General features: G+C 72.4%; 1 protein-coding gene across 2 annotated transcripts; it reads right to left on the bottom strand.

Annotated features, from left to right (window-relative positions):
• Positions 1–557: 557 nt before the first annotated feature.
• ASPG (asparaginase) lies at positions 558–20351 on the bottom strand. Of its 2 annotated transcripts, none has more exons than XM_045823837.1 (16): positions 20180–20351; positions 14639–14747; positions 13995–14106; positions 12679–12804; positions 12253–12336; positions 11785–11911; positions 8158–8270; positions 7365–7547; positions 7139–7252; positions 6503–6619; positions 5351–5446; positions 4970–5133; positions 3309–3395; positions 1729–1828; positions 1329–1409; positions 558–792 (listed from the first exon to the last, which is right to left on the bottom strand). In XM_045823837.1, the coding sequence occupies exons 1-16, from the start codon at positions 20259–20261 to the stop codon at positions 772–774; spliced, it is 1716 nt and encodes a 571-aa protein (XP_045679793.1). In that variant the 5' UTR covers positions 20262–20351; the 3' UTR covers positions 558–771. The 2 variants fall into 2 exon arrangements, with proteins under 2 accessions (XP_045679793.1, XP_045679794.1); XM_045823838.1 differs by having other exon boundaries at positions 7365–7529.
• Between the last annotated feature and the right edge of the window lie 1135 nt (positions 20352–21486).

Below are 21486 nucleotides of genomic sequence, written 5' to 3'. Positions count from 1 at the left end.
ACTTCAGTCCCAGCCGGGCCCCCAGCAAGGCCGCAGCTGCCCAGCGGCCTTGGAGAACCACACCCGCCAACCTGGGCCCGGCCTGCCCATCTGACACCTGCCCAGGCAAGAAGGGGCCCAGGTGGGCCTGGCTCCCAGGGGCGGGGGGTCCGGGCCCCCGGCAGACCAAGGGCCGGAATGAGGCCTGCTGAACCCGGACAGCAGTGGGGAGGGGCTGCGAGCACAGAGAGGGGTCCCTGACAGGAGACACACAGGAGTGGGGGGGTGGGGCTGCCTGGAGGCGGTGGCTATGAGCTCCAGGACTGGGACGGAGGAGACGGGCAGAGGTTGTCTGGAGGAGGGACCAGCTTGGGCAGGCAGGGGCAGGGTTGGGGGTGCGGGGAGCGCCCACCCTCCCCACGGGGCCTGGCTCAGGTTGCCATGCTGCCTGGGGGCAGACTGGCTGAGGGTCCCTCGCCCCCGAGGTGCTGAAGTCACCGCCCTTTGAACCGGAGCCTCTGCCAGACTCCACCCACCCCCAGCCCCACGGTCCAGGGACCCCGACAGACCCACTGGAATACGGCTTTGGGGGCCCCAGGACGGGGTGGCCCCAGAGAGACTTTATTGTCACAGAGCCCCACAGAGACGTTCGGGCTGTGTCTCCACGGCAGAGCGGGGAGCAGCCCCGGCAGCAGGGCGCTCAGCCAGAGCCCCGGGGTTGGGGCGCCTGCGGCCCCTCCAGCAGGTCACCGTAGGACCGGACGGCTGACGGCCCAGCGCGACGGCTCCAGGTCAGACGCCAGGCGGCACTTCCTGAAGGAAGAGGTCTCCTGAGACCCAGGGCAGACGGACAAGCCCAGGCACCTGTCAGGGGAGCCAAACCTTCCCCGGAGGAGGGACCCCAGGACCAAACAAATCCAGCCGGCCCGGAGAATCTTCCAGAGAGCCAGAGGATGGAGTGGGGGTGGGAGTGTCCGCTGGGGCCTGGCCAGCAGAGCCCCGAAAGCAGGCGGGGTACCCAGCCCGGAGGACCCCAGGGAGGGGGGGCAGGAGGGCAGGACACACGGCGTCTGAGCCATGCCCAGGCCCGAGGGCCTTCTCGGCTACGGCTGGGACCCTGCAGCTCTGGGCCGGGTGCGTCAAGGGGCAGCTGACAGGACAGAGTCCAGGGGGTCTGAGGTGGCCCTTCCTCCAGGAAGCCCTCCTGACTGCGCCCGTCTCCCTCCAGCACCTTCAGCGAGTGCCCCCAGTGGTGTGTGCCTGCCCACCGCAGCCTCCTCCCGGGACCAGCACAGGGTACAGTCCCTGAGGGGGGCTGGGAGCGGTCAGCGCTGCCTGCGGGCACGTACTGGACCTGGGGCCAGGACACCGGCCTCACGCTGCAGACTCTGCAGAAGGGTCACCACCTCCAGGTTCCCGGCAGCTTCTGCCTGCGGGAGGAGCCGAGGGAGGAGCCCGAAGTCACTGACCAGCAGCTTGGCCTCTGCCCCACCTTCCCCATCAGGACACCCTCCCCGCCTCCTCCCTCCTGCGCACACAGGACTCCACGTCTCCACCCTCTGTCCCCACGGCTCCGGGCCCAAGGAGGGGCCGGGACCGGCAGAGGGTCAGTCCCAGCTGGGCTCCCAGATGTGAAGCGTGTGGGCACTTGCAGGAGGGACGGAGAAGGGGAGTTGGTGGAGCAGTCCGGGGGGCCTTCCTGGAGGAGGCCGGCCCCGGAGAGGGCAGCGGGGCGCTGGGGGCACTCACAACGAGCAGAGCGCTGCGCCCGTCATAGCCCGGCCGTCCCAGGTCAGCCCCCGCCTGCCACCACGCCCGCAGACCTCTGCCGTCCGCCCTGGAGGCCAGCCTGGGAGAGAGCGGAGGAGGGGGGGTGGTCGGGGCCAGCCGGGCACCCGTCCAGCCCGCCTGCCCACCTGCCTGCCCAGGGCACCTTCGGTGTCCTCACACAGCCGGCCCCAAACCGCTGACCCAGCAGCGCCGGGCCCTGGGGCAAGAGGCGCGGGGCAGCCCGGAGTCTGGTCTCACCCAGCGGGGGTGCCGGTGACTCAGGTCCAGGGCGCGCACACGCACGCACACGCAGGAGCATGCACACACCGGCAGCACACGGCCTGCATGCACAGGCACACGCACACACACGGCACGCTGACAGCTGCGTGCCGGTTTCGGCTTTCACAACAGGCCCCGGCTGGGAGGGGCCACCGAGGGCAGGGGCGGGGTTCCGGGGCCTGGCTGGGAGAGGGGCCGGCCCGCCCGCCCTGGACAGGAGGTGGCCAGCGGGCGGAGAGCACCTCCCAGGAGCGTGCTAGGGTCCTCCTCAACGCCCCCACCCCCACCGGGGGCCTGGCGGGGGAAGGGTCCCCCCAAAGCGGCCCCAGCAGCCCCACGGCAGGAACGGCGGCCGCCGTCGTGACGGTGGCGCTCGGAGATTTCTGGGGTGCGTCCCACTGGGGGGAACCGGCAGCCCCTCGGGCTCCTGCCCCCTCCTGCACACACGGGAGGCTGGGGAGGGTCGGCCCAGGGCCCCCCTGAACCCAGCCAAGCAGCTCCCCCATGGGACTGAGCTGGCCCAAGCACTCTCTGCCTCGATTTCCCCACCTGCCAACTGAGCCAGCGGGGCCCACGGGGGTGCAGCCCTGAACCAGAGGCCCCTTCGAAGCCGAGACCAGCCACGCAGGCAGGCCCCAGGACCAGGGCTGGAGCAGAGGGGCTGGGGCCTCCAGGGCCACGCGGTGCGATGAGCGCTCAGCCAGAGCTCCTCCCGGGACCTCCCTCCGGGGAGCAGGCGGCCAGCCCCTCCCCACCCGGCCAGTCTCCCCGAGGTCCTGGCGTGGGCAGCTGCTCCCTGGACCTGGGGCTTTGGTTTCAGGAACGCCCACGCTGGCAGGTCTGGCACCCCCACCCCCGCCGCGCCAGACAGGCCCCTGCCCTCCCGTCCTCCCCACGGCCCACCCACCTCGCTCCTCCCTCCACCCCCACCATCCTCAGGCTGGCCCAGGCTGCGGTGCAGGGGAGGCAGCACCTCTGCAGGGAGGGGCCCCAGGGGACAGGGGGAGGGGGGGGCGGAGCTCCGCAGCCCTGCTTGCCCTCCCCCCAGCACACGGCCTGCACCCTTCCCGGGGCCTCCAGGGCCTCCCTCCCCACGCCTGTCCCCCAAGACCTGCGGGCGCTCACCCGGGGCAGCCGTGAGGTTCGGGTCCTGCTGGCCACGGGCAGCTGTGCCCTTGAAGCCCCGCCCCCAGCCAGCCCCCTCTGCCTGCCGCTCGGGCTGCCCTTCCGGAGCCCCAGCCCCAGGTCCCTGGAAGAGCGGACTGGCCTGCGGCCCTCACCTGCACAGCTCCGTCCCGGCGTCCTCCAGCTCCGGAGGGGACAGGCGGGCCCCAGCTGCCCGCAGGAGCCCGATGACACCCAGATGCCTGCCGCGGGAAAGGGCTCGCTGACCCAGAGTCTGCCCCGCAGCCTCTGCTCCGACCCAGCAGGGTGGCCGCCTCAGGCCCTGTGCCCACGCGGGGCCAGCAGCCCACCGGGCCCAGGCCCGAGCTCCGCACAGCCCGCGCGCCCGGACACCCTGGTCCCACGGGGCAGGCCTGGCGTGGGGCACCCAGCACCCGGCCCCACGCCGGGTGCCAGCCAGCCCACCAGGTGCCCCCTGCCCGCCCCAGGGGCTGCGGCACTTGGGGGAGTGCCTGGGGACAGCCCCCCGGGGGACAATCTGCCCTTGCACACGCCCGGCCTGGCCAGGGCTGGGCCTGGGGAAACTGAGTCCGTAGGGCCGGACCCTGCCCTCGGGGGGGGGGGGGGACGGGACACGGGCAGACAGTCAGACAGACGTGTGCTCGGGGCCCGGCTGTCTGCAGGCGTCCGGGGGCAGCCACGCCGGGCCAAGCCGGGGTGAGGGGGCCACGGCGGCAGTGGGCTGGGGGTGGGGCTTGGCCAGGCCTCGGCCACACTGCGGTGGCAGATGCAGACCCACTGCCTGACCCCCTTTCCCCACGCGTCGGGGTGGGCCCCGTGTTTCACAGTCTCCTCACCGTCAGGGAGGCTGGGCAGGACACAGGGACCCCAGACCTTGCTCCCTACCCCCGACCCAGAGATCCCTGCCTGCTGCTCCAGGGCTCTGTGGCCCGGTGGGCAAACGAGGCCGGAGACCGGTTTGGGGGGTGTCGAGACAGCGGGCGGGGGTGGGGGCGGGCTCGGGCCCTGGGTGGGGTGAGCTCATCGAGCCACCCGCCCACGCCCCAGGGCCCGAAGCCTGCCACCTCCAGCCAGGTCAGCTGGGTGCCGGGCACACCCCACGGGACCCCCCACCCCCACCCACTGCATGCTCACGGGGACCCGTCCCCGCTTCTCCGAGGGCAATGCACCCCGCCCGGGCTCCCGCGGAGGAGCACGGTGGCTGGGCCTCTCCCCACGAGACTGGACAGCACCCTCCCTGAAAGAGGAGGTATGTGCCATGGAGAAGACTCCCAGAGGCCTCCGTGGCCCCGGGGACAGGGCAGGACCCCCCACTGCCTCTCTGTCCAGCGTGCTCTGCCCACCCTTCCAGGAGGCCTCCACAGGAGCTCAGCTCTGCAAGACACCTCGGGGCCCCCAACACCCCAGGCCAGAGCCTTGCCCGGAGGAAGCGGAGGTGGGGCCGGCTTGGGGGCCCCTCCCACTGCCGTGCAGGCGGAGCTGTCCTGGTGCCCACCTGGCCCACGCCCAGCACCTACCGCCTGCTTCACACCCAACCTGCCCGGAGCCGGGCAGGGCGTCCCCCCCCGCCCCACCCCAGCCTCCCAGGCGCTCATCGGGGAGCAAACGGGAGACCCTCAGGCTCTGTTCGTGTTTTTTCCAGGGTCCTCCTGGGCCAGCCGGCTCAGCTCCAGGGCCGCCTCCTCCAGGAAGCCCTCCCCAGGCCTCGTCGCTGGGCAAGGAGGCGGGTGTCTGGGCCTCACCAGCTCCGCCCCACGGGTCAGCCCTGCCCAGGAGTCCACTGCGGGCCCCATACCTGCCCCTCACGGCCAGCAGCAGTGGGCTGCAGCCATCCTCGTCGCGGGCACTCACGTCCACCCCTCTCTGCAGCAGCATGGTGACCACGCCGGCGTGGCCCCTCCGGGCTGCCACATGCAGCGGAGTCTGACCGCTGAAGTCCTGCAGGCTCAGGTCACTGCCCTGGAGCGACACAGGGACGTGTCCCCCAGCGAGGAAGGGCCGGGCAGTGTCAGGGAGACCACAGGGAAGGGACAGGAAGGGCCGGGGTACACCCGAGGGTGGGGCTCCGCATGGCCACTGCGCCCCGCAGCTGCCAAGGGGGGGGGCCCAGGGAAAGGCCCGCCCGCCCCCGGGCCTGGCATGCCTGGGGTGGGTCCCCGAGGCAGTGGCCACTCACCAGCTCTGCAAGGGCCCGCAGGGCCTCCACGTCGCCAGCGTGGGCCGCGGCACAGGCCAGCCCGGGGGTCAGGGCGTCCCGAACGGCATCGGTCTCCTGGGTGGGAGGGAAGGGGCAGCACCTGGCACCACGCCCTCGGCCGGACTCCTCAGCACCCCCAGAGCCAAGTCCAGGGCCTGCCCCCCACCCTTGACACCCGTTTCGAGGCCAATCTGCCCGCCTGCAAGGACACTGGGACACATCCGCCACAAGGCACCGAGTTTGGGGGCACGGGAGGGGGTGCAGGACCCCCCAAAGAACCCTGCTCCACGTACATGCCCCCTGAGTCCCCCGGCACTGGGGACGGGGCAGGGGGCTCGGAGCTCCCCGAGCAGGCAGGGGTCCCCACAGGCAGCCTGCCTCCGGCCCCGGGGAGCACAGGGAGCCCCACCCCCCACCCCTGCTGTGCTGAGGGGAAATGGAGGGGCGGGGTGAGACCCAGGGCCCCCAGACGCGGTGCCGCTGTGGCCGGCCCGGCTCCCACACCAGGCCTGCGTGCTCCACCCAGGGGCCAGGCTGGGTGTGTGTGTGTGGGGGGCCGGGTCATGTAACCCCCTCTCCCCGAAGGCATGGTCCAGCCTGAACCCCCAGCCCCAGACCCGGGAGCCTGTTCGGGCAGCCTGGCTGGGCAGGGGGAGGGGGCTCGAGGCTGGGGAGGCCGTGGGGCCTGGAGCCCACCCCCCTCAACCCGTGAAGCCCTGGAGCTCGGAGCCTGGGAGACCCCTGAGCAGGCAGCCCCTCCTTCCAGCACCCGGGCCCTCAGCGCCCCACCTCCCAGGGCAGCCCTGCACCCAGGTCCGGGACGGGTGCTGACGGCCTGGCCGGCACGGCCCCCCGCTATCCCGGAGTGACTGGCTGTGTTCTGCCCCCGTGGACACACGGCAAGGCCCCCGTGGACCTCCCCGACCTCCCCGCCCTCCCCGCTCACTGCTGCGTGAACCCCTGCAAACCCTGGGTTGCGGCCCACCCAGAACCAGGCGGCCCCTCCCAGAACCAGGCAGCTCCGGGCCGGGCCCAGGACCCAGCTGTGGTCTCCTGTTCGAGCCCCGGAGTGACCGCGGCCACGGTGTGCGCCTGGCACACCCGTGGGGCCTGCCCCGCCCCAGGCAGTACCTGGCTCAGTCTGAGGAGCTGGGCCACCCCGAGGCCCTGAGAGCCGCTGCGGAGGGAGGGCCGGCGCTCCTGGGCCTTGGGCAGCGTCATCTCTCCCCGAAGGTCCCTGGCCAGCAGCTGGAAGGGAACACAGGGGAGCCGGGGTCCCCCCAACCCGTCGGCTGTGACCCGGCAGCCCTGACCCCCCACGCGACCAGGCCGCCCCACGGGCACGCGGTGAGGGCTGCCCCGGGCCCGGAACTCCGTGGCTCGGCTCCGTCCTTCAGGCCTGGGCACCGGCTGGACCAGGCCCCACGGGCCAGCCCCAGTCTCCAGACCCCGGCAGCTCCGGGACCCAGGGCCCCGCCAGCCTCTGCCCACTCAGAGCCCAGGGCTGGCTGCGTCTCAGGCCGGCCTGGGAAGCACGGGGAGGGACGGGCCATCTGGGGGGCCTGGGGCTGTGCCAGACCCGGGCCCCCGAGGAGGCAAAGGGGCACGCTCGGGGCCGGCCGAGGGCAGGGACTGGAGCTCTGCAGCCTGGGGAGCCCGTGCCCCTGTCCTTTCCGAACCAGACACCCCCCCCACTGCCGGCCCAGGCCACCCCCGCACGCCCTCGGGACCCCCCTCACCCGCACCCACGGCCTCAGGGGCACACACCTCCTTCTGCTCGTCCAGGCTCAGCCCGGGCTGGCCCAGCACGTAGGACAGCTTGGCCAGGGCCGCCTCGGACGTCATGTCAAAGCCCGAGACGATGCCGGCGCCCGCTGCGGCCTGCGGGGCACCGGAGGACCGGGGCTCAGGGGGTGCAGGTCCTCCCGGCCAGACTGGCCCGTGCCCTCCGCCAGGCCCGCCCCTCCCCGGGCCCCCGGTGCCCTGCCCCCACCATGCCAGCCGCGTAGTCCGAGGTCACGGGGCCCTGCAGACAGTGGGTGCAGTTGAGGATGATGAGGCCTCGCTCGGTTGCCGCCCGCAGCTCCCAGAGCAGGTCGGGCTTGGTGGGCCCGTTCCCTGAGCCGAAGGTCTCCATGACCACGCCCTTCAGGGGGGGCTGCAGGAAGGCCCGCACCTGAGGGGCCGGGACGGGACGCGGAGGGTCTTGGCTTCCGGCTCCAGCCACGGCCCCACAGGCTGGTCTGCACCTCTGAGTCGGCCAGAAGCAGCAGGGCGACCCCACCGCACTCCCAGGGTCCCGTGCGCCCAGAGGGCCGGGGTGGAGGGCCCTCGGGGATGCCGCACCCCCGACCCCCAGTCCTCCCAGAGGAACCCCTCCTCCCTTCTAAGTGTTTGAGGCCGAGGCTGGGGTGGAGGTGACCCGAACACCGTGGACACAGGTCACAGGAGGTCGTGGGCACGGCTGCCCTGCCACCCTCCCCTGTCCCCCCGCCCCCCCGGCCCCCACACACAGCGGGACGCAGCTGGCAGCCAGCACACCACAGGGCCTTGCAGCCCGACCCGCACACAGGCCTCCCCCGCTGGGAACCCACGTCCCAGAGAAGGTGACACTGGGGCCCGCAGCCCCAAGGAGGCGGGGGAGAGGGTGTGGTCCCCCTGCCCTGTGACACTCGGGGCTTCCAGGCACCCACGGCCCTAAGTGGTTGTCATTCTCCTTGAGCCTGGGCCTGAGGGGGCCTCGAGGGGATTGGGGGGGGGGGCATGCAGAAGGGGGCGGGGCCTACCAGGGTGGCGGGGATCCCGGGGTACAGGCGCAGCAGGCCCACGTCCCGCTCCACGCCGCTGTGCACCACCAGCCGGCCCTTGCCTCCCACCTTCCGCACTAGCTCCCGGTTGACTGTGGGGACAGAGGGGCCGGGTGGGGCCTGGGGGCCGCCCGGGGCGAGGCCCCGCCCTCCGACCCCCAGCCCTGGTGGGCTCCCAGATGCTCTGGCTCCTGCCGGGCCCTCCGGGGGGCACGGGGCTCAGAGGGGTCGGAGTCCAGCCTGGGTCCTGTGGGCTGCCCGGGGCGGGGGGGTGGTGGTGGAAAGACGCCCCAGGCCAAGGGCACGCCGCACGCGGAGGCAGAGGTGGGCCCCTGTGAGGCCGCCCCGGCCTGGACCCTGGGGGGAGGGGCAGAAGCACTCTCAGGCCCAGCGGCCTCTCCTGCCCCTCCCTGGGCACGGCCTCCACCACCGCCCAAGCCCCTGATGGGTGAACGAGAGAGCGAGTCCCCCGAACCCCTCACGTTTCATCCGCCCACAGTCTCAGAGGCTGACTGTGCCCACCCACTCCCCACACCCGGGTGGGCAGCACTGGGTCCCAGCCCTGTGGCCGGAGACGGGCAGATCGTCAGGGCCAGCGCCCCTGGGGCCCGCTGTGCGGGGGGCTCCCCGAGGGTCCGTCTCTAGGGCCTGGCGGCTCTGCACGGCCAGGACCCCGCCACCGCGGCGCAGGGGGGCTGGCGGCAGGTGCAGCCTGCAGATCCCAGGAGCCCAACACCCAGCACCCGGCCTCGCTCTCAGCTCTTCGAAGCCCAGATCAGCAGGGGTGGGGGCGGGGGCTGACCCCACTGGCACCGGCCCCTGTCACAGCCTGTGGGAGGTGTGGGCCCCGCCCTCCCTAGGGAAGCTGCGGTCCAGAGAGGGGAGCAGCCCGAGGCAGGAGGGGCCCGGGCTCAGGACCCCTTCCGGGCCCCCTCTATCCCCCGGGGGGGGGGGGGGCCTGCGTGCCCCCTGCTGCATCTGCCAGAGCAGTTCACACTCGGCAACGAACGGGGGGACATTCCGGGGCCCTGCCCTCACACTGGCCGTCCGAGGGGATCTGGCGCTGGGGGGTGGGCCGCCGGCCAGGGTCAGGAGACCCCCTCAACAGGGCGTCAATGAGGCGGCCTGCACTCCAGGGGCCTCGGCGCCAGCAGTGCCGGCAGGTAAGACGGTGTCGGGTGGAGCGGCTGACACCGTGCGGACTTCTGGCTGCAGAGGTTCACGACGGAGACCAGGAGGCCCCGCCCCCAAGGTGGGCCCAGCCCCGAGCCCATGGAGCCCAGCTGTCTGCCCAGCCAGGGGGCGGCTGTCCCTCGGCTGGAGAGGCCAAGCGAGGGGCCCGGGGACGGTGGCAGGAGCTCGAGGCCGGGACTTCCAAGAGGGCACGCAGTCCCCCGGAAGCCTGGTGTGGGCCCCACGTACCTCTGCCGCCAGGCAGGGGCGGGGCCGCACCCTCTGTCGGAAGGGGCCTCAGGGTGGGGAGGGGGCAGGGAAAACACAAGAACGCCCCGGAGAGGGGATCGGGCTGGCGGCGTTGCCCCGAGGCTGCCTGGCTGCACAGACCCTGCCAGTCCAGGCGCCCCCCAGCCCCCGCGGCCCCGCCCCCACGGCCCGGGCCCCGCCCCCCCAGCCCCTGAGGCCCCGCCCCACGGCCCGGGCCCCGCAGCCCCGCCCTGGGGTCCCGCCCCCGAGGCCCTGCCCCGAGCTCCCGCCCCCACAGCCCCGCCCCACGGCCCCGCCCCCCACAGCCCCACCCCCACAGCCCCCGCCCCGAGGCCCTGCCAGCCGCGCCCTGGGCAGAGCCGCTGTTTCTCAACACCAGCTGCCGAACCGGCCGGACCTGGGTGGGCCCGCCAGGTTCTCACACCCGCGCGGCACCCCCGCCAGCAGAAAGCCGTCAGGGGCCAGGGGCCTGGGGGCCCAGGGCGTCTCTTCCCTCCGGCCAGCCTCAGCCTGGCGCCCGCCGAGCGCCCCAGCCAGGCAGAGGGAGTCCCTGTGCCCACGGCCTGCCTGGGCTTGGCAGGACGCGGCCAGAGGCCCCAGGACCCAGCGAACTCCTCCGCATCCACGCCACCCCGCCCCCCACCGCGGCAGCGTGCCCAGAGGCTCCACTCCCCACTCCGGAGCCACAGATAAGGCGTGACTCAGTCCCACGGGGGAGGGGCCCTCTCCCCCTTCCTGGGCTGGCCTGGAATGGCCCACAGGGGTCAGGAGGGCTGGGCACCACCACCCAGCACGGGTAGGGAAGCCAAGCCATCTGCCAACACCAGCACACGTGCCACCTCCTCCAGGAAGCCTCCGGGACTGCTCTGCCCCCCAGTGAGCAGGTGGACCCCGCCCGGGCCCCCACACCCCTGGGTGCGCCATGCTCACGGGCGGCTCATGAAGGGTTCTGGGCATCACACCCCCTGGAAGGCACCGGGGAAGCGGGCTGGGTGGGCCGGGGCCGGGACCACAGGGTCAGAGCACGGGAATGGCCCAGCCATTTCTCAAGGCCCAGCCAACGACTCCCTGGGTGGCCCCGCCCCTCTCCTTGGTTTCCCACGCTGGGGTCTCCCTCTGCCCTGGCCACCTCAGCCCCGGGACGCCCTGGCAGGACCCAGGCAGCCGGCAGGGCCGGCCTGTGGCTGGCCTTGACCCCACAGCTGGGTGTCCCGACGTGGGACCCGAAGGCTCTGAGGGTTTTGGAGGTCGTGAGACCAGCCCATCCTGCCAGGGACGAGCCCGCTCCTCCACCCGCCACACCCCGAAACCTCCAGAGGCACCCCCCGGGACCCCTGCAGGCTCCCCTCTAGCCCCTCGGCAGCAGCCCCGCCCCGAGCTAGGCTTCGAGGCCCCAAACTCCCCGAAGGAGGGCCGGCACCACCAGCCTGGCCGCCACTCCCACCGGCCCCAGACCCCGTCCCGGGGGCCCCCGGCACAGGCAGGAGGAGACACAGGCCACGCTTCGGGCCGTCCCTCACACACCCGGGCCGGGTGGACGGCATGGCCGCTGGAGCGAGCCCTCGAATCACCGGAGCCCACAGACGGCCCTGCCGTCCCAGGGAGGGGCTGCTGTGCTGGGAGGAGCTGGAGGAGCTGGCCACGCCCATCCCGGTTGTGGGGGGCGGGGAGGAGCCAGGAGACAGTGGGAGACTCCCTGGAGTGCAGACACAGGGGTGGCCCTGGACAGGACGAGGCCTGAGCTCGGGGCCCAGCCGCCTGTCTGGAAGCGGCCCCCACACTTAGGGCATGTGGGGGCGGGGGTTCCCCAGAGTGGCCTCAGGACTTCTGACCTGCTGGAGACACAGGGGGCTGGGTTGCCCGCCAGGCCCAGGAGACAGAGAAAGAAGGTCCCACTGCAGGAACCGTGTCCCCGGGACCAAGCGTGTGGCATTGTCACCAGGATGGACTCCGGGGTGGGGGGCCGCATGGCCTGAGGGGACACAGAGGGGCAAGCCCCCCAAACCTGCTCCTCCTCTGTGGCAACCCCTGGCCCGAGCAGGAGGGGGGGTCGCCCCTGGGGCCTCCCACCCTGTCCTGGCAGCCCGCCCTCTCGGTGCCCAGGGCAGGGCCGAGCCGTGCGGCCTCCCCACCGGGGCCGCCAGCCCGACCCCACCAGCTTACTGGTGACGTCAGCGCCCATGACAGCCAGAGGCGGCAGGTTGGGGGAGCAGAAAGCGGAAAACCCGCGCGCGTCCACCTTGGTCACACGGGTGCCCCGGAACAGCTGGTTCTGGAAGAACAGGCAGACCTGGGGGCGGGGGGCGGGGGGGGGCTGCGCGTGAGGCCACTGGTGGGCCCGGCCCTGGCCCTGCCCCCACCCCGGGAGGGCCGGGCGTCTCGTCGGTGAGCCCTGCGAGGGGACAGGTGTGGAGAGGGACAAGGCCGCCTGCTGCCATGGACACGCACACGCGTCAGGGAACCGCGTGTGGTCTGGGGGACGCCGGGGACGAGCACTGCGCTGCTGGGGGGGGTGAGCGAGGGCGACTGGGCCCTCCCGCTTTCCGCGCCCGGCTCTCTGTCCCCCGGGACCCACGTGTCCCCCTCGAGAGGCGAAGGGCAGACCGTGGGGCCCGCGGGCCGGGCGGGTACCTCGGGGAGCACGTACTGGCCGGCCAGCAGCAGGGCGCCCAGCAGGTTCTCGCGGCCGTCGTTCCACAGGGCGTGGATGGGCACCTGCGGGGGCCGCGCACGGGGCTGAGTCCGGAGGAGGGTGGGGGCCGGCCGGGCCTGGCGGGACAGGGGTCTGCGGCCCCCCACCCCCTCCGCTCCCCCCGCCAGCCCCCACGTGGGGAGGAACCCACTCGGGGCCTACCGCCCACCAACCCCCCCCGGGGGGAACCACTGCTGCTCCTCGCCACGCCCACGACCCAGCAGGGCCAGCGGTGGGCAGCCGTGCAGACGGCGCAGAGGCCTCCGGAGACCGAGCCAGGGGCCTGGCCGCCCCCGCCCCCGCCCCGTGGGAGCAGGGTGACTGCCCCACAGCGCCTCGGCCCTGGCGGCCCGCCTGGGCGTCACCTGGGCCCCGGTGAGGATGACGGTCTTCTGCAGGTTCTCCAGCACGAAGGCCAGCACGGAGGCAGCGAAGGCCATGGTGTCAGTGCCGTGGATGACCACGAAGCCGTGATACTGCTCGTAGTGCGTCTGCGCAGGAGGGCGGGGTGCTCAGGGGGGTCGGGCCCGGCCCTCCAGGGCAGGAAAGGGAAGAAAAGGGCCTCCTTCCCGACTCCTGGTGTGCGCCCGCCGTGGGGGCGGGGCCTGTGGACGTCCCCAAGGACAGACAGGCTTCCCGGGGGTGCCCTCCCCCCGGCGATGCCCGGCCAGGACTCCCAAGAACACCGGTCAGTGGGGGACCAGCCAGACCCCAGCTCAGAGCCCCCGGGAGCGGCAGCACCCCAGGACAGAGGGTGCCCTGGGGAGAGCGAGCCGTGAGCCTGGGGGTCCAGTGGGCAAGCCAGGTGTGGGCACAGCAGTGCACAGGAGGCAGGGCTGGTGCTGGGGGCCGGCCGGTGACCGGGGCAGGCGGGCAGGGCGCTTGTGCCAAGCTGGGGAGGGGTCCTTCCTGGCACAGCCCTTCCAGCCAGCCCACCTGCCCTGCGGGAGTGAGGGTGGCTGCATGGACGGCCTCCGGCCACTGCCTCCTGGAGGCCGGCCGAGACTGGGCCGACGTGTGGTTGCGAGGGACACCGCCTCTCCTGTGGGAACTGACATTGGGAGACCAGCAAGCGGGCGGGGACTGCGGAGCAGAGCCACAGGGCGGGCCGGGGCGCCACCCGCTGGCCACACAGAACTGCGCCGACGGCTCCCGCGTCCCTGGTGGCCGAGCCCACAGCCAGGACGGCAGACGCGCGCTCAGCAAAGCGCCCCGCCCCTCGCGGAGGGAGCCTGTCCCCGAACAGCCGCGGATACGCCCCCTGGCGGCCGGTCCCAGAGGCACACACCGTCCCGGGCGCTCCCGGAGAGGGAGGGGCGTGGTGAGGCCCCGGTAAGGGAGCCTGTGGGGTGAGCCTCTGGGGAGCTGGTGGGAAATGGGCCCGGAGGGCGGGGGCCCTGGTGGCGCGAAAGGCAGGCACGCTCGGCGCTGTGGGCACCTCCTGCGGCCTTTCTGGGTCCTACAGCCACTCGGGCCAAGGCTCTACGGCGGCGGGAGGGGGTGGGAGGGACAGAGGGGAAGGGCCAGGCGAGGGGCTTCTCGGCCTGTGCATCCCAGCCCCGGACACTGACCGGGACAAACCTGCTGTGTGGTCAAACCGTGCAGCACGGCGGGCACCGCCTCCCAGCCCCGCCCACACCCCAGCCCCGCCCCACCTCAGCCCCGCCCCCACGCCCGCTACCTCGATGATCTGGGCGATCTGAACCCACTCGGTGATGGTCATGTCGCTGGAGTCGAAGAGCGGCTGGCACTCCAGCACCGTGTAGACGACCCTCTGGTCCGGGCTGGCGGGCCTGCGGGGTCCCGAAGGGCGGCTCCCACTCTGACCCCGCCTCCCGCTTCCCCTCGGCCCAGCAGGGCCGCGCCCCCAGGGTCCTGTGCCCCTGGGTCCGCATGACCACATTCTCAGCATCCTGAGCAGAGGGCCGGCCTCCCCCCCACCGGCGGGAGTCCCCAGGAACAGGGGCTGCGGTGGGGGCGGGGCCAAGGGCAGGCGCAGTCACCTGCCCACCACCAGCTCCGAGGCAGGCTGGGCCCAGCCTGGAGGGGTCAGGAGATGGCCTGGGGGGGGCTGGCAGGAGGGGGTCAGTGACCCCAAGGGCGGCTCCTCAGGCAGCTGGCCAGCCGGGAGGGCGGCAGGTGGACGGCCTCGGAGCCGAGGAGCAGGGCTCCAAGGCCCCCTTGAAAGGGGACTTCGGTCTGTTCTAAAGCCGCGGAAAGGACACCAGAGCTGGCCTCCGGCACAGGGTGCACCGGGGAGCCCGCCTGACGGCCTGTCCAGGTAAGAGCAGGCCCTCGTCCCCGCCCAGACCCGGGGTCACTCACGGCAGCACCAGGGTGTCCTCGGGGAGGCCTCGGGCCTGGGCGTGCTCCTGATCGTGGAACATGGGCAGGGTCCGCAGGACGGCGGCCAGGCCCTGCCCGGGCACCAGCACTGCGGACGGGGGTGGCGGTCAGGGGCTAGCAGCGCCCCCCCCACTCCTGCAGCTGCCCGCCCTGGGGCCGCGCTGGACACTGACAGGTCTGGGTGGGGCAGGCCTGGCGGGGGTGCAGGGCGGGGGGGCGGCACTGCAGCCCCCAGGGAAGTCAGAGGCCAGGCACGCGGCCTGCAGCTGCAGGGCCCTATCTCCAGGTGAGCCCACACCCCGACCGCGGCCCGGGGGCCTGCGTCCTCTGCAGCCTTTTCCTCCCGTGCCCCCTCTCCTCCCCCACCCCTCAGAATGCCCACGGACACGCTGCTGGCTGTTCCAGGACGTCCCCCACCCCTGCCCTCTTCTGACCGGTCAGGCGCTTCACCCCAGCTCAGGGCACCGCCTCCAGGAAGCCCTCCTTGATGTCCAGGCCCTGGTGCCCTCCCCACATGCCCTGCTTGCTCCCTCACTGGACTGTGTGTGACCCCTCCAGGGTCCAGCCCGGGCCGCCCCCTTGCGGCCTCCAGGCCCCAGGAACGCCCTCTGTGGAGGCCCTGGCAGCTGGGCACCGTGCTCTCGGCAAACCCTAAAAGGGCGCAGGGTGTCTCCGGGAAACACGTGACCCCACGGCACTGGCTCCCAGAAGGACCGCGGCCCCAGGGTCCCAGCCTCTGGCCCCACACGGCTCCTCACAGGCACCGTGACCTCCAGTGGGCAGCTGACTGCTCCCCGAGGGTCTGGCGGGCGTCGCCCAGGCGCTTGGCAGGGCCGGGCACCCGGGCGGGGCAGTGAGGACAGGAGGGCCCCCCGCCCCTGTCACCCAGAAGCATCCTCGGCCGAATCACGTACGACCTTCCGGACCAGGGGTGGAGGTCGCTCCCGGGCGAGGGCCTTGCTCCCAGCCTTCCAGTGGGTGGGCACGACAGCCCCCCTCCCCCGAAGCTGAGTGACAGCCGGGCTGGCTGCCCAAGGCAGCTCCATTGCCGGCTCCCAGCTCCAGGGGTGCCCGCGGGCTGCAACCCTACTGGGTGCCACCACGACCTACAATACAGTGGCAGTGATGAGAAGCGCTCCGTTCAGATGAAACCGTCTAAAAGGGGCACCTGGGAGTCCTGGCTCCTGGGCTGAGGGGACAGAGGGAGGCGGCTGTGGGGACAGACAGGGGCCCGCGTGGCGGCCCGACAGACTCAGGGACCGAGAGTGGCCACGCAGGACGGTCTGATGTGGGAACTTCCTAACGCAGCCGGCCACGGCAGGAGTCTCGTCCCGGGCCGGTGGCTCCCTTGACAAAGGTCAGGCTCTACCCTGACTGAGCCTGTCGGTCCCCTGTCGCACCTGGGACGACTCTCCCAGCCCCCCAGGGCTCGCCGGCCTGCACCGGAGCCCACCCTGGTATCCCACCCCCCCCAGCTCCGTGGGCTGTAAGTGCCCCCTGTCCTGGGCCCACCCGCGTAGAGGGAGGGTGTATCTCTCCGCCTCACTCCTTACCCAGTCCTGGAGGTTCCCACTCGGCCTTCTCCTGCCCCTCATCTACCCCCCACGGACTCCCGTGACGCCCCTGTGCCCCCTCCTCTGATCCTAACCTGTAAAACCAGGTGCGAAATCACCATTCTTGGGAGCCTTTTCCCAGCCCATGGAGATTCTGCCCTCAGTCTGACTCAAGTAAACTCTCACAAGACTGTTGCCGAGGCCGCACCCTGAGTCATTGACGGCGCTGCCACCAGCTGCGGGAGCTGACAAAACGGTGAGAAGCCTCGAAGTAGCTTCGTTGAAAGATGTCTTTTAAAGGACCGAAAAATGTAACAAGGGGAGCAGCACCTCAGACAAGAGAGCAGAACAGAGTGGGACGGACTCGGGTCCCGCTGTCCCCCCCCACCCCCCCCACCGGCCGTCCGCACGGCCGTCCCCGCTCTGGGTCACTGCGGCCGCAGACCTGGGCTTTCCTTCTGCCCCCACAGCGGCGCCTCCTCGCGGGCCCGCGGGCTGAGCCCCACGAGCCCCCACAGCGGCCGGAGACGAGACCCGGCTGGCCCTGACCAGGGCCGTCTCGGGGCCGAGGCCGTGTCACGCCACGTGGACCCACCCACCAGCCTGCTCCGGGAAGGGGACTCTTCCAGGAGCTGTGGGGGTTCGGAAAGGCCCCCGGAGGTGCCCCCGTGGTGATGCGGGCTGCTGGACAGAGAGGTGCCCGCCCCTCCCTTGGCGGCCAGGAAGCGCTTAAGTTTGAGCCCTTCCTAAGGGGTCGCCCTGGACCTTCCTGCAGGGCGGGACCAGCTTCTGCTCACCACACACCTGCCCTGCGCTCTCTCCCTGCCGGCACGACCCTCTGAAGCCCCCAAGGGCCCCCCCACTGCCCCTGCCCCTGGCTCAGGGCGACGGTCTCCTTCCCCTGTGTCCCGGGACCTCTGGTGCATGGGGGGCCCAGCTCTCGTGTGTGCAGGGTCCCCTGCGTGTGGGTGCATCAAATATGCTCGTTTCAAACATTTTTCTGGATTCTGTGACATTCTTGGGTTTATGTGATTTCCCTCATCCTTCTAAGTAAACACCCATTTTCACACCCAAGTCTGATTTTTGTAAACTGTATTGGTGTTTTATCCTCACCTGAGGACATGCTTGTTGGCTTCAGAGAGGAGGGGGGAGGGGGAGAGAAGCAGAGAGAAACACGGGGTGGTTGCCTCCCGCACACACCCCAGAGGGGGATCCAACATGCAACCCAGGCACGTGTCCTGGCTGGGAATCGAACCTGCAACCTGCAACCTGCTGGTTTATGGGACGACGCTCCAACCAACCGAGCTGCCGCCCCAGCCGGGCCAAATCTGTATTGTTTTCCTTAACAAGGGCCCCCCCCTCCAGGCTTCAGGCAAAACCAGAGGCCGCCCTGCCTGCCGGCCGGGCCGGGCCCAGCCCAGGGCCTGGCCCTCAGGGGGGCCAAGTCCTGGCGAACACGCCCTCCGACAGCCAGGGTTTCCCCAGTGCACCGTGTGCCCTGGGGCCGCCTGCCACTTCGGCCGCACGAACGTGACCCTGGGTGCGCGTGGGGCCGTGCTCAAGGAGGAGGGCCCGGCTGGAGACCCAGGCACCGAGTCGCGGGACCACGGTCACTGCTGGGCCTCCTGCGGCCCCCGGGCCAGGGGCCTCCAGGGGCCTCGGCCGCGGTGCTGCCCCGCCTGCCGCGGAGTTTGGACCCACGACGCCCCGTGCCCTGTGACGCCTGTCTCCGGTGGACCCGGGGAAGGGGGAGTCCCGCTGCCGCCCTCTGCCCTGTCCTCGCCGTCCTGCCCCGGGCAGGGCTCCAGCGAGCGGCCCTGTGCCCCGCTGGCCGCCGTCCACCAGCAGGTGCAGAAACACCCCCGGGTGTCAGTCCGACAGCTCTGCTGTGGCTGGGCCACCTCGCTCCCCACACCACCCCCGCCCCCGGGGCCCTCAGCACGTTAATCATTGACACGGACGGCCTGCGGCCCAGAGTCCATCGACCCCCACTGGGCTCGACGCGGGCAGGGGCTCCCCCAGGCCCCCAGCCCGGCTCCCGAGTCCAGCACCCTCTTGCCTCTTCCTGGCCTGGGTGGCACCCTTATCCCTGGACGCAGAAAGGTCAACACAACATCCCCGAAGACTGAGTGCCCAGCACACCTGCGAACAGGCCCGAGGGTCACCCCTGGTATCCCTCGGGGTCAGGGGTCACACAGCCCTGGCACCCGGGCTCCCAGGGCAGCAGGGACCCGGTCCCAGGCCTCTGTCTCCCTCCCCCCTGGGGCTGAACCCCGGGGCCACCTTCCTGCAGCGGGGAGGCTCTGTCAGTGGGGTCCACTCACAGGGAGGCCTGGTGCCCAGGGGCCAGCTCCTTCTGGAAGCAGAACCCTCCCTCCCCAAGGAGGTGCGGCCAGACCCCAGTGGACTAGGGGCCCTGCCCGAAGCCGGGGGCGCCGCCTCCTCCCAGACCACAGTGCTCAGGGCAGCAGCGTCCCCTCCGCCCAGCAGGCTGGCCGCCGAGAGCCCCAGGGTCACGCCAGCCTGGGGGCGGCCCGAGCAGGCTACCAGGGGCGGGTAGACTGGGTCCCGTCTGGGTCCCGTGGGCCCGTTTTCTGGGTTGCCTTCCAGACCCGCGGCCCTCGTGCCTCTCGGGGGAAAGGCAGGGCCGCAGGGCCGCTGGGCTGAGCACACGGGGCCCGGGGACAAGAGCACACCGGGGACAGGACGCCGTGCGGGTGGGAGCAGGGCCAGGGCCCGCCTTCTCCCATCTCCCGGGCCCTCGGGGACGCTGCTCGGAGCCCAGCGGAACTGCAGGTGGACCTCGACAAGCCCGGAGGGGCCGGCGGGGTGGACAGGGCCCCGGATGGAGTGGGCAAGCTGGCGGCGCGGGAGCAGCTGCCCTCTCCCCCCCCAGCTCCGCTCCCCTGCCCGGGTCCGGGGCCCTCGGGCGCGTGGCCCGCTGTGGGCCTCAGAGGCTCTGCGAGCTGCCCCAGGGGCGGGAGGTGGAGGGGCAGGGGCCGGGCGCGGGGGAGCCGCGTGGAGCATGGAGGGTGTGTGAGCGCCGCTTCAGCAGAAAGGGGTTCCGAGGGGGCGGGCCGGTGCCGAGGACTGACGGGGGCGAAGGAGAGCATCTCCGGTTAGAGCTGCGCCGGCCGGAGCAGGGCTGGGTCCGAGGGTGGGAGGGCCCGGGGCTGGCGGCTGGGAAGGGGAGCTGGGGCGTCTGGGGAGGGGGTGCCCCAGGGCAGCGGAGGGAGCCAGGAGGGAGGAAGACGGTGGCGGAGAAGGACCAGCGCCCGTGGGAAACGGGGCTCCTGAGGGGCAGTTAGTTTGCGGCCAGCAGGAGAGGGGCTCAGAGGCTGCGTCCCGGCCCACCTGGGGAGGTGTGTGCAGTTTCCCCCTGTCCTGGGGGCGCTGGGACATTCTGGAAGGTCTTCCCACTCCTGCGGGGCCCCAGGCCCCCCGAACTGGGTCCCTCCCTGAAGGTGGCACCGCTGCCCCAGCAGCCTGTGGACCCCACGCCCGCCCAGACCCTGACCCCCACACAGAGCCATCGCCCCGTGCTGGCTCCAGGCAGGCCGGTGCCACAGGCAGACGGGTCGAAGGAAGTGCCACAACGCCCCAAAGCCACCTGCACGGGGACGGGAACGCGGCCCCAGAGGGGTCAGAGCCCTCAGGGCCGCCCGGGCCGGGCGCTGGGAGCAGGCGGTGGGCGGGCGGGTCACAGCACAGTCGCTCCGCGGTCCTTGTGAGGGGCTGGTGGCCCCCGAACGCCCACTTGTTGGTCCGGGACAGGTGCTGGGCGGGGGCGCCGGCCCCAACCCCCAGGGTTCTAGGTGCTGGCCTCAGGGCTGGCGGCCCCGAAGGACGCGCCCTGCTCCCCAGGGACAGCGCCTGTCCCTGGCCCCAGTGCTCCGGGGTCGGCTGGCGACCTCAGGGAGGCCGGACAGCGCGAGGGCCACGCAGCCCCGGCCGGAGGCCGACTCACCGCCGCGCTGGCTCCGCATTCCGATGGTGCCGCCCGTGTAGATGGCCAGGAGCCGCCGCTCCGGCCCCTCCGCGCGCGCCATGCCGGGCCAGGGGACCGCAGGGAGCGCGGGGACCAGAGAAGCCTGCGGGCGCTGGGAGGGGTGCGGGGCCCCCGGGGACTCTGGGGACTGAAGGGGTTGGAGGAGAGCGCGGAGGGCAGCCAGGGTGGGCGGGGCCCGCCTGGGGGCAGCGCCGGTGGAGACCCGTGTGGGGCGGGGCTATGGAGGCACCCGCGGCGGGGGAGGGGACACCCCAAAGGGGCGGGGCCTGAGCCTCGCGGGGTCTGTGGCGCCCGCCAGGTGTTGGGGGGTCTTAAACGAGGGCGCCAGGACCACGTGCCTTGCCCACCGTGGTGCCGGACACCCCACGCGTCGTGGGCCGCCCTCGGCTCCCAGGCGCCCGCCAGACGCCGGCGTCTCAGCAGAGCCAGTGCTGTTGCCCAGCCTCGGTGTCCACTCCTTGGGGTGGCGGAGGGTGGGCAGAGACCCCAGGCCGCCCCTTGCGCCCCGTTCAGAAGGGCCCGGACCCCCAGGGCGAGAGCCCACGAAGAAAGCCCCGGCACAGGCTCAGTGTGGACGGACCCGGACCCCGCGGGCCTGTCTGGGCGCCAGCGCCCAGAGGCCAAAGGGACCGCGTGGGGGCCATGACATGCTCCAGAGACTGGCGTCGTCTCTAGAAAGGGCCCCTCTTCATCTGCCTGTGACTCCAGGCCAGCGACTTCGGCACTGGCCACACGGTAAGGCTCTCTGCCCCCCGGCGAACTGAGTCTGTCCGGGGTGGGGTGGGGCAGGGCGGGGCGGGGCCTGTGCCAGTCTCCCAGGGCCACAGCATGGAGACCACAGACCGGCTGCTTATCCGATACAGACTCCGTCCTGGGGCCCGACTTCCGCGGTCCAGGCCTGGGCAGGCCCGGCTCCACCTGAGGCCCCCGCAGGTGGCCTTCCTTCTGCTCGGGACTCCCCGTGTCTGGCTAAATCTGGCCCCCCAAGGTCACCTGCCGGGCCGGATTCAGACTCCCCGGCATGAACCTCCTCTCCAAGCCCAGTGGCGGCCAGAGTGCTGGGCCGGGGCCGCAGCACGTGACTGTGGGGCACAACTCAGCCCCGCCGCCGCCCCGCCTGCGTGCTCAGCCACTGTCCGGCTCTGTGGCCTGTGTCTGCCCCCCACCCCCGCTTCTCCCTGAGGGCCCCAGCTCGGCCCGGGCCTGTGGCCACAGCCCCCCTTTGGGAGCCACCCCCGAACTCCCCACTGGCGGACTCCTGTGCC

Source organism: Phyllostomus hastatus, unplaced genomic scaffold (genome assembly GCF_019186645.2).
Source record: "Phyllostomus hastatus isolate PE091 unplaced genomic scaffold, TTU_PhHast_1.1 phas_scaffold_501, whole genome shotgun sequence".
Taxonomy (NCBI): domain Eukaryota; kingdom Metazoa; phylum Chordata; class Mammalia; order Chiroptera; family Phyllostomidae; genus Phyllostomus; species Phyllostomus hastatus.
This window is presented reverse-complemented; position numbering and strand designations above follow the sequence as displayed.